The sequence below is a fragment of the Mercenaria mercenaria genome, unplaced genomic scaffold, assembly GCF_021730395.1.
Source record: "Mercenaria mercenaria strain notata unplaced genomic scaffold, MADL_Memer_1 contig_3606, whole genome shotgun sequence".
NCBI classification, from domain to species: Eukaryota; Metazoa; Mollusca; class Bivalvia; order Venerida; family Veneridae; genus Mercenaria; species Mercenaria mercenaria.
The window spans coordinates 54798-67454 of record NW_026461762.1 but is presented as its reverse complement, the minus strand read 5'-3'; the positions used below and the strand labels follow the sequence as shown (position 1 = coordinate 67454).

The following is a 12657-nucleotide window of genomic DNA, read 5'->3' as shown; positions in this document are numbered from 1 at the left end:
AATCTTTATAAATCAAATCTCAATAGTTTCAGGCACCCTACTTGTATTTTTTAAATTTTTGAACTTAGAACATTGAGTTATATTCAAAAGAGAAACCATCAGATAAGACGCTTGCATAGTAAATAATATTTATTATCATTTACGAGGGGCATTATTTTTTTAATGCCCGACAGCCATGTTCATTGTTAACTTTATAAAATTTGGAAAAGTTTCAGGGGGGCTGTCGCCTTCTAGGGGTCATAGTAAGGTCACAGCACAAGGTCAAAGGTCAATAAGTGCATTTTTGTTATAAACGTCAAATTTTCGCCATTTTTGCTACCTTTCAATATAAACTTGTAATTTTTCGGTGATAATTATGAATTTGAAAAGTAAAATAAATTACTTTTTGTAGATTTATTGCATTTGGGACTGGCAAAATTCAAAATAATTAAAGTCATTCCTATAGAATGAGCAAACTTGTAGTACACTCTGATACTTTGTGCATTTATGAAGGCTATCTTTTTCATGTTTCTGAAACTTCCGTTTTCTGCTAACAATTTCCAAAAAAGCTGGTTGATGCCTGTAGGATTGTCTGTATGAACAGTACAGGTAGTTATATCTATTGCGCGTATTTTATAAAGACTGGTATAGCCAAACTTCATTTGCTCGAATTCGGATTATTCGCTTACTACTCTTTGCTCGAACTCGTCAGGTCTATATAATGTGTACTTCACGTTGGCTTGTACTACTGATACCTCGAACAAATTTTGCTTATCCCGTCGAGCTCTAGTGAACATAGTTTGACTGTACTATTTGTTGACAGATCTAAAGATTCCTTCGGAAGCATATAACTCATGGACGTAAAAATAGCAAACTCGGTTTGATTAAGTCTGTTTGTGAGATATTATGAAATGTGCACATTCTCTCAAGCATTATCTAAAATACTCTATGCTGTCAATTAGAACTCTATTCCAGTGGTTTACGAATGTGCTGTAGTAATTTCAGGCATGCGTGGGCATTTAGAAATACCATTAATGTACAAAAAATAAGCGATATCAAAAGCTATAGACGTCTAAGCCTGACATGTTCAATCGGCAGAATGTGTTTAATATTACGAATCCATCGTTTTGAATTTCAAATCTCTTCTTCATGCTCTTCTCATCCTGCAGGAAGTTATTTTTACGCATTGTATATCTCTAAGTTACTATCGAACCAACCCGCACGCTTAGCTCATTAGGGAGAGCGTCGGTCTACGGATCGCAGGGTCAATAGTTCGATCCTCGGGCGGAGCGTATGTTCTCTGTGACGATTTGACAAAAGACACTGTGTCTGAAATCACCCGTCCTTCACCTCTGATTCATGTGGGGAAGTTGGCATTTACATGCGGAGAACAGGTTTGTACTGAAGCTGAACCATCATCTGTCATAATCATGAAAATATCGAAAGGTATATCGGTATATATCTGTAATATTTCAGTTAATGTGACTTTATGTTGCTGTTAAAAAATCTAAAGCAACCTTTCTGATGTTTTTATATCTTTATTTTTACATTTTAAAACATCTGAATGACTAATGTTTCAGTTCCAAGATACTAGCTTTGTTTTCACAGTGTTATCAAGGGCATCCTGTCTGAAACCAGTGTCAGATGTGTAAATTGTTACGATCTGATTCGTTTTCAACTTTTGTTTTGAACAGAAAGTGAGTGTAGAAGCAAGGCCAAAAATATCAAGAATCGAAACAAAAAAAGCGTGCTGAATTTTCAGAATATAATAATGCAAATATCGCATTAAGAGCTTCGGTGATTGTTCTTGAAATGTATTACTTAATTACAAATACATAAAATATGATAATAAATGTCTGACCGATAGTAAAAATAGAAAGAAATTACAGCAAATCAAAGACATGGTGTATAGATTAACTGGTTGAAATCCTACAGATCTGTTTTGTATATTACCGTACATGTGCTGTGTACACCTCTAATGTGACCAGTTTTTCAGTTATTCTTCTAAAATGGTCCTATCTAATCATCACCGCATGGTCATATTAACATAGATATATATCATATAATGAATTATCACCAGTATTGAAATCATTTTGTAAGGAGCTGGAGAAGCATTCCATATATGTAAATGTTACTCTCAATAGTATTTCAGTCATGGAACGGCGGTCAATTAACCAGTGTTTCTAGCGTCTCTACAAGTTTTAGCATTTCCCCGCAAGTAACTGCCAACTTCTCCATGTGATTCATAAGTTAAGGAGGAAATTACTCCTGACAATGTCTATTATCAGATTGTTATGGAGAACATACACCTCTCACGGGGATCAAACTCGCGACCCCGCGATCCTTAGATCTGCGCTCTCCTTATTAAGCTAAAAGTACTTGGCTGTATACATGACAGTAAAGTTATCTTAACTGTTTATGTGTGAATTTTTATATATTTATATGTAATTCATTTTCCATTGCAGTCTTCCTCCTCAAAACCTACCATATTTTCTCTTTCGCACACATTTATCAAAAGGAGTACAATATTTAAATATTTTTTCGGCGACGCCGTCTAAATTCGTTTTCGTTACCTATGCCACGTGATTTCAGTTTGCAAATCAAACTACTTGATAACGCATTATAGATAATTTATCAAAATAGAAGATTTATGCAACACTCTGCCTGATTGGACGAGAGTGTCAATTTCTTTCACTCTGTTGATTGTGCTACGCTGAGTGAAATGTAGACAAAGCGTTTATCCTAAACGACGCTGTTCACAGTTTTAACGCTAACTTTGGCTCAGTATATTTAGCAAGAATATTGATATATCTCAAAATGATAAGTAAGTTTAATAAATATGATAAAAACCTGTTCAAATACCAACATATATCAAATTAAAGAAAGAGCTGAATACGGTCTGCGTATCACATGAATAAGGCTGTGATAAGAGTCTTTTATGTAGAGAAGTGCTTTTTAAAAGGTTTTCCTTGGTACAATTGTCGTCTGTATATCAAAAGGTTTCTTGCTTTTTTGACTTATTCAGATTGCATATTAAAATGAGTACTTGATTGCTTTGCTATATTTGTTATAAATTATTTAACTGATTTATTATATATGAATATTTTTCTTTAGTATTGTATGCAAATATTGAACTCAGTTGAAATCTGTTTTATTATATATATGCTATATAATGACTGAATCTCATTACTCTGAAATGAAAGTACGCTGCATACAGTTTATCTATGTGATATGACTACGGTCAAACTGCTTATGAAACAGAAATATTGAAATAATTACAATTGTATGTTTTGCTTGACCTTCACTTTTTTATAGGTGTGACGTCATTGTCCAAAGATTCATGAATAGCGAAACTGCATTTGTTAAAGCGGGATCAGTTGGCCTATTTTAGAAATAAATAAAAATAAATAATAAAAAAATCCTTTAATTGATTTTTTCTCATGTATTCTAATCAAACTTGATTTGTAGCATCTTTATAAGGCCCGCAGCCAACTTTGTTCAGCTGGGACATTTAACCCCTTTCAGGGGCTGCTAGAGCTAAAACTAGAAATGCCTTTATACAGCGTCTCATGAACAGCTAGGTGGATCTTTGTCATACTTGGTCTGGAGCATCATTATAAGGTCCTCTTCCAAATTTATTTATATAGGAACTTGGGCCCTATTAGGGACCACTATAGCTAAAAGTAGATATGCCTTTCTTCGCATTAACCACTAAAATGTAATGGATTTTTATCAAACTCGATGTGTAACAATATCGTAAGGTCTCCTGCTATTTTGTTACAAATGGGGATAGGGACCAATTTAGCTAAAAATATAAACACGTTTAATGACCTCTTCTCATGAACCGCTTCATGAATCTTCATCAAACTACTGCTGTAATTATTCGTCTAAGGATAAACGAAACAAAATTGCAACCCTACGAAACCTTTGCGAAAAATTAAAAGAGAACCATTTAAATTGTTAAAGTGCGGTGTTTAGTTTTGCAATTTGAAAAATGTTAGATGAAAGATGAATGTTAGATGAAAAATTCATAAACTTCTTTCCTTATTACAATTCGCCGACCATCAATTTTAAAGATATTTCTTGTTGATAGTCAGTTCAAAGCTTAAATTCAAATTTTATTGCCACCTGAGGTGCAAGACATGCTGTGCCATTTTATAATCATTTACTCAACAATTTTTCTAACTCGACAACTGACTTTTGTCTTTTATCTCTGCCAAATTTAATGGATTTGAATGACAATTGGACACATTGTTTAATGACCAGTTCAAGTAAATAAAAATAACAGCGACCTCAACTGTGCATACATTCATTGAGCTATGACAGTTCAAATAAGGTAACCCAAAAACAAACAGTCACATAATTAATGCAACTTGGTGCTGGTCTCTATGTGGCAAGTACTGCAATCTGTGAGATTAAACAATTTTGTCATTAATGTCATTAATGACATCACAAAACTGATATAAAATTATAATGAAAATATTGACGGATGTTCCATTTCAACTAAACATAGTTGAACATTCAGAATATAAAAAAAATGAATTGTATTGAATTCATAGGATCAAAGTGTACTGTTGGAATTTACTAATTATGAGACTTTTAATTCAAGGGTAAACTTATTGTTACCCTTACGGTTAAATAAATATATATCAGGCTATGATCGTTTATTACGTTTTATTATTATAAAATAATCATTAACATTGTGTAAATCATTCGTTCAAATCTGTCAAAATTTGGCGATAAAAGAAAAAAAAACAGGTGTGGAGTTAGAAATGTTTTTGAGTATATTGTTAATATACGCACCATTTTGATTCCTTCAATATCTTAGAAGTCATTTTCAAAAGTTAAGTTTTGACGTTGACATGTCTGTGACCTTGAAATTACATTAAAATGACCATTGGATACGACAGTACCAAAAATATTTCTGCAGTTGATCCATATAATATAGATTAGCAAACATGTCAAGTATAGCACACTTTGCCATCGTATTCCATTTTTCACAGAAATATATTATTCTATATAATATAATATATATAATATATATTTTCAATATTATCATCAGTTTTATTTGCAAAATACCAAAGGGAGTTGAGAAACAGTATTTAAACTAATTTAAATGGTTATATGAAAATCAAACGAGTGCACAGCGTCATAATTTATTTGTAAATGCACTCATTTGACCTTTTACCCCATTATACTGTAATGAGGAACCCTAAAAGGCGACAGCCCCTTTTAAATTTCATGTTTGATCCTAAGGAACACTTTTATGATAATATCCGAGCATTAACAAAAAATGCCATCAGAAGTCACATTTTCCTCAGATATTGGCAGACTACCACATAAATTGACATCATCGCCTTGTTTTATATATTCCCTTTTCTACCAAGTAGTAATTCTTCTCTAGAATTAATCATATAGAGCGTGGAAAGTTTTCAATAGCGCCATAGTTTTACGGAAAACTATACCCCCACCTATCCCCATGCCAAGCATTTTTACAAATCAATATGGTTTTAACAACTTTAGAAGAGGGTCATCCAATAAAAATATCTGTAAACTTATTGTAAAATCCAACCCATTATTCAGGAAAAGGTGGCGTTTTAAGATCTTTCTATACTTAGCTCTGACGGCCATATGTTCAATAAATCAAAGGAATTTAAAAACAATCTTTGTAGACGGTAACTCAAGGAACATTTCTATTGAAACAAGCAAATTCGATGAATTGGTATCCCCCGCCGAAAGGGTTTGTGGTGAGGAATGGCAAAAAGATATATCCGGCAAAAAGTTAAGGATGTTAATAAGAAGCAAATAATTTCATTAGTCAAAATCAATTTAACAGAAAACAAATGTTTAATTAAAGAGTACATAATAAATGTATGATACTTTGATCCTGACTAAAGAATTTATCTTGAATGGGATATGCTTACTGTAATAAGCTTAGCTTTTAAAATTAAATGCAGTTAATTGAGCTTGAAGTTTAACTGGAACGAAATATTGTCTTTGAGTGGTTTGGCACCAGGTGTTGCTGTTTAACATGTACATTTGAACTTAAAAGAACAGATGTCCTTAACAGAACACAGGTAAGATATCTTGAACATGGCTGAGGGCAAGGTTTGTGCAGTCACAACTTAACATGTTGAAGGTTTTCAAGAACATTTTAAAAAAGAAAAGGGAATGGAAATATATATATCTATATATATAGATATGTATATATTTATTTTTTTAGGGGGTGGGGGTGCAGGGGAACGGGAGATTGTTGATTTTAAATATTGATTGAAAATTAAAAATGAAAAAAGGGTAAAAGGGTGAAGTTGGGTGGGGGGGGGGGAGTGTTGGGGGGCAGAGGATGCATGATCAGTGGTGGGCACGACTGGGTGGAGAAGTGAGGTGGGGGAATGGTACAACTTGGAAGGTTTGAAAAAAATCTAAAATAAGAAATGAAAAAAATAAATATTTTTTCTTTGGGGGGTGGGATGAGGGGGGTTGGGAGGGGGAGGGGGTGTGACCAAGGCAAGTGGGTGACCAGGTGTGGGTGCGCAACTTCACATGTTTATAATTAATGTTCACAGAAAAGAATGAAAGAAATTTAATGAAATTCTGCCAAATGGTAAGTTTGTTATGTACAAATATGTGGATTTTTAGATAATTAAAGGGCAATAACTCTTAATTTACATATAAATTCTGGCAATAACTCTGAAGTTACAAAAGAAATCCGTACAAAATTGTCTGTGCACAACCACATTATAGTGCTCTAAATTCTGTTAAAGTTTCATAGTTCTAGGTCAAATATATCAAAAGTTATGACGCAGAAATTGCCATATCTATAGATCTATAGTATCCTATATAGTTATCACTAGAAACTTCTAAGGGCCATAACTCTGGTGTTACTTGGGCAATCTGTCTGAAACTTAATGGGCCCCATAACCTCATAGTGGTGAACATGTATATGAAGTTTGTTTGAAAAAAAATCTAAAATAAGGAATGATTTCTTTTTGATTTTTTTTTCGGGGGGGGGGGGGGGGGGGGGAGGCTGGGGTGTCGGGGGATAGGGGGGAGGGCTGTGATCAAGGTAAGGGGGTGATCAGGTGTGGGTACACAACTTCACATGTTTACAATAAATGCTCATGGACAAGAATGAAAGAAACTTAATGAAATTCTGCCAAATGGTAAGTTTGTTATGTACAAATATGTGGATTTTTATACAATTAAAGGGCAATAACTCTTAATTTACATATAAATCCGAATAAAATTGTGTGTACACATCCACGTTATGGTGATGTAAATTCTGTTTAAGTTTCATAGTTCTAGGTCAAATATATCAAAAGTTATGATGCAGAAATTGCCATATTTATAGTACCCTATATAGTTAACACTAGAAACTTCTAAGGGCCATAACTCTGGTGTTACTTAGGCAATCTGACTGAAACTTGACATGCCGCAAGAACTCATAGTGGTGAACACGTATATGAAGTTTTAAATAAATATTCCCAACCATTTACTAGAAATGGCTCCGGACGGACGGAAAGACGGAATGACGGACGGACGGAAAGACGGACGGAAGGACTGATGGACGGACGGACTTTCGTCGGGGGATAATAATTTCAAAATGGGGCAAACCATTTAGGATGTTTGACTTTTTCCTGTTTTTCTATGTTTTGTGACGAATCAGAATAATAAGTAAAGAGCCCTTTGGTGGTCACATTTTTGGACAAACTGGAATAATTTGAACATATTTAAGCCGGTCAGCCAAGAAACACTTGTATGACAATACATGTATTTCAAATTTGAGCCAGGTTAAGGAGATGTTGTTTGAATTTTTTTTTAATTTTTAGCTTTGATGACCACTTTTTTGGACAGAAGGTCTCACCGAAATTACTATAAGATCAATGTGTGTGTGCGCGCGCGCGTGTGTGTGTGTGTGTGTGTGTGTGTGTTCGGGTTTTATGTCAACAATTTTCAGTCATATAAACGACGGTGTCTACTTGTAGACTGTAGCAGTGAGCACAATGTCCAACATTATAGTGCTGTCGAAGACACGTGACATGATACCTTATCCAGTCATATTATACTGACACCGGTCTGACCAGTCCTAGCACTATTATCTTAATACTGAGCGCCAAGTGAGGAAGCTACATGTTTAGTACCATTTTTTACGTCTTTGGTATGACGCGGCCAGGGAGAGAACCCACGATCTCCCGCACTCGAAGCGGGCGCTCTACCACTAGGCTGCCGAGGCAGTTATTAAGATCAATGAAGCTTTTTCTGAACATATCAAATTTAAAAAAGAAATCACTACATACATTTATGGAAACCCGCTATGGCAGCCATGAATTTTGACGAATTGGATTAATACAGACAACCTTGGCAAAAGGTCACCCATGAGACATCGTTTTAATATCTGGCCAACAGTTTTCATACAAAAATATTTTATAAAGCTTTCAATGTACGCACAGTCTGAACATTGGTAGAGGGTCATCGCTGGAATATGTCCGTAAAAGTATTTCTAAATTGGGCCAACAGTGCTTTTTGGATTTTTTAAAGTTCCCACTTTATACGTAAAGTGAAAGTGACCACACCCCTTACGGCCATGTTTTATGGCGAATTTTTGCCTTCCTAGCGGGGAAAGCATCCATTTGTCCGAGCACGCGCCAGGGATAGAGATTCCTGTTTTTCCCTAGGGAGAAACCTTGTCTAAAATAGCGTGCACTTAGAAAACGTCACATAGTACTGGCACTAATATGACGTCATAAACTATATGAACAATGCCAGGAAACACCCAAAGATATTTGTCACCATGATCTTTTTTAACGTGATAGGCAAGAAAATGATCTAACATGTCTGCCTGTAAAAGACAGCTTTTTCCCAACCCTCGGGACAGCTTGTCTTACACAGGCATGCATGTAAGATCCTTATATTGATATCAATTTCCTTTTCTTGGTGTAGGGTTAACAAAAGAACATTTCTTTGCATTTGTTTTTTAAATCGGGCCAAATATTTCTGACAAGGAGATTTTAAAGGAAAAAAAGCAAGAGTTCTGCATGGAATGGATTTTCTTGAATACTTAAAAGGAAGGACATCCAAGCCAAACGACATCACTTTCCATTTAATGGTTTCAGAGGAGAAAGCGTTTGTAGAAAATTTTGACGCCAACGGAGGGATGGACGACAGACTTAAGAGTGAACATAACTGCTGAGCTTGAGCGCGTTGTGCTTTTGTAAGCTAGCAAATAGGGGTCAAATTAATAAAATACTGATTAAAGACTTATGGACCGTAAACCAATTGGTACGATTGATAATGCAGAATAACCAGTTGAAGCTTGACCAAATTTATTTACGAATAACAAAGACTATTCATCATAACCTCAACCAAAATTTAGTGGGCACTAGAAAAAGTAGGACAACTCTTCAAAATACTTTATTTAGTTGGGCTTAAATATGTACATCCATTGAATGTATTAGTTATATAGTGGAATATCAAAGATATGTCTAGCTACCAATGAAGGTTTTTACACATTTTTACGGAAACGGCAAGTTACGATACATCTTTTTCACCGGCTGAAAGGACTGCCATCTCTAAAGGAAACAAAAGGCATAATCTGTGTTAGTTATAACACACTGAAACTGTTTTAGTTCAAGCATGGATACGAAGAAGCATTTATTTGTGATTTCCCTTTTAACCTTCTGGTAGTTATGGTACAATAAATCAATAATGTATCACAAAATATTCTTGTACACTTACTTATGAATTTGTGAAAAAGCAAAGTCTGTAGTTCTCGCAGCTCACTGAACATTCGTTGTGGGATTACGTCATATTCAACCACCGCCTCCTTAAATTTGTATTTGAACTCTAAATCCGCATTAAAGTTAATAGCATAGCCAATCATGGCATCAATCTTAGTCACATCGTAAGTATGCATGGCACAATCAAATGAATGCTTTGTTTTAAAACTCTTCAGATGATCTGATATGTAGTCATTCAGATTTGCAAAAGTTACAAAATTCCCTTGTATGTAGCAATCATCTAAACGACAATCAGGATCATTGAGGCATCTTTTACCAAGAGCTTTTCTAGTAAGACCTTGAATAAGAAACTTTCTAAATACACTTCCATCTTGTTCTTGTATAGACTTTTGATTTGGCCTACATGCATTGATTTGCACAATTGTTATGTTTTTATCCAGTGTATGTATTTCCTCTTGAGATGGTGTTGTAACTGCTGGAGCTTCACAACAATCTAACAATACTATTACACGCTTCGACACTGAAGACGGCTCTCCAACAGAATTTGGCTGATGCAAAATGCTTGCTATATCCCCTTCAAAGTCTTTCTTCGAAAGATACTCAAACTTTCTCTGAAGTTCTCTCTCTTCCATTTTACAATGACTGAGTTCAAATCCACCCTTGTTTGGCTTATAATGACCGGAGAAATACACAAGTAATGTCTGAATACCATCAATATTTTTTAAAGTGTGAACAGACTTTTTTAGCTTATCTAGCATGCTATCCGGCTTTCCTGGTTCATCTGGATAAACAGTTTCCACATGATCAGCACTGAAAATAAGGAAAAACAAAAAAGGCATTTTAAGTACCATTTGATTGCAAAGGCGATTGTAAACAAGAGAGCCAAGATGGCCCAAGGTCGCTCACCTGAGTAACACACCATAACAGTGTAAACATGTTTGATCTAGTGATTTCATGGAAAACATTATGCTGACCAATTTTCATTAAGATTTGACCAAACATGTGGCTTCTTGAGCGTAAACAATCATTTCTTTGTTTTGACCTAGTGACCTAGTTTTTGACCCTACATCACACAAATTAGAACTCGTTCAAATATTTATAAAAGCAAACATTCTGACAAAGTTTCGGGGGGAAGATTGGAGCAAAAAAGTGCCCTCTAGAGTGTAAACAAGCTTTTCCTTTGATTTAACCTAGTGAGCTAGTTTTTAATACCACGTGACCTAGATTCAAAACCGTTTATAACTTCATAATAACAAACAATGCAGCCCCTATTGTATACATAAGGGTTTTCTTTGATTTGACCAGGTGACCTAGTTTTTAACCCCAGATGACTCAGATTCGAACTTGACCTATATTTCATCAAAAATATCATTCTGATCTAATTTTACGAATACCCAGTCAAAAATGCAGCCCCTATTGCACACACATATCAACTTTTATTTGACTGGGTGACCTAGTGTTTGACCCAACATAACCCATATTCAAACTTGACCTAGATTTCATTAATACAAACGTTCTGACCATTTCAAACTTAAAATGTGGTCTCTACAGCGTTAAAAAGATTTTCCTTTGATCTGGCCTAGTGACTTAGTTTTCGACTCCACATGATCAAGATTCAAATTTGGCCTACAAATCATCAAGGATAACATTCTGACCAAGTTTCATAAAAATAGGATCATTAATATGGCCTCTACAGTGTTAACAAGAATTTCCTTTGATTTGACCGGGTGGCCTAGTTTTTAACCCCACATAATCCAGATTCTAACTTGACCTATAAGTCATGAAGACAATTATTCTGACTAATTCTCATGAGTTTCAAACTTAAACTGTGGACTCTAGAGCGTTAACAAGATTTTCCTTTGATCTAACCTACTGACCTAGTTTTTGACTCCACATGACCCAGATTCAAACTCTATTTAGATTACGTAAAACAAACATTCTGACCAAGCTTCATAAAGATTGGTCACATCTGTGGCCTCTACAGTGTTAACAAGCTTTTCCTTTGATTTGACCGGGTGGCCTAGTTTTTAACCCCACATAATCCAGATTCTAACTTGACCTATAAGTCATCAAGACAATTATTCTGACTAATTCTCATGAGTTTTAAACTTAAACTGTGGACTCTAGAGCGTTAACAAGATTTTCCTTTGATCTAACCTACTGACCTAGTTTTTGACTCCACATGACCCAGATTCAAACTCTATTTAGATTACAAAAAAACAAACATTCTGACCAAGCTTCATAAAGATTGGTCACATCTGTGGCCTCTATGGTGTTAACAAGCTTTTCCTTTGATTTGACCGGGTGACCTAGTTAGTTTTAGACCCCACATAATCCAGATTCTAACTTGACCTATAAGTCATCAAGACAATTATTCTGACCAATTCTCATGAGTTTCAAACTTAAACTGTGGACTCTAGTGTGTTAATAATATTTTTCTTTGGTCTGGCCTACTGACCTAGTTTTTGATCCCACATGACACAGTTTAAAACTTTGCATAGAGATCATCAAGACAAACATTCTGACCGAGTAGGTCTAAGGTCAAGGTCACACTTAGAGGTCAAAGTTCAATTACAAGAATGACTTTGTCCGGAGCATTCATGCATGGAGGAATTTTGTTGCAACTTGGCATAATGTTCACCGCCATGAAGCACCCTTGTTTTCAGAATTACGTCCCTTTGTTTTACTTTAAATAGATTATATTGTAACTTTCTTATTACTGGCCGTAGGGAAAAATCGACACCACTTTTCTGTGGTAAAGATAAATATTCAACTGTGAAAGTTACTTTCCAAAAACGTAGTGGACGTACACACAACTAACAAACACACGAACTAATATGCTCGCTTACACGCACGCAAGCGATTTAAGACCTGCCTATCATAGAGTATTCTGCCCATTCAGTCAGGCACAATCAAAGAGGAAAGTGTAGCGTCCAACAGT

General features: G+C 35.2%; 1 protein-coding gene across 1 annotated transcript in view; it reads right to left on the bottom strand.

Moving 5' to 3' along the window:
* Nucleotides 1-9323: 9323 nt before the first annotated feature.
* The window catches only part of LOC128553226 (uncharacterized), a 56507-nt gene continuing 53173 nt past the window's right edge, over nucleotides 9324-12657 (bottom strand). Inside the window, exon 3 of the mRNA XM_053534350.1 lies at nucleotides 9324-10526. Within this exon, the coding sequence (XP_053390325.1) occupies nucleotides 9602-10526 (925 nt within the window). The 3' untranslated portion in view covers nucleotides 9324-9601. The remainder of the gene's footprint in view (nucleotides 10527-12657) is intronic.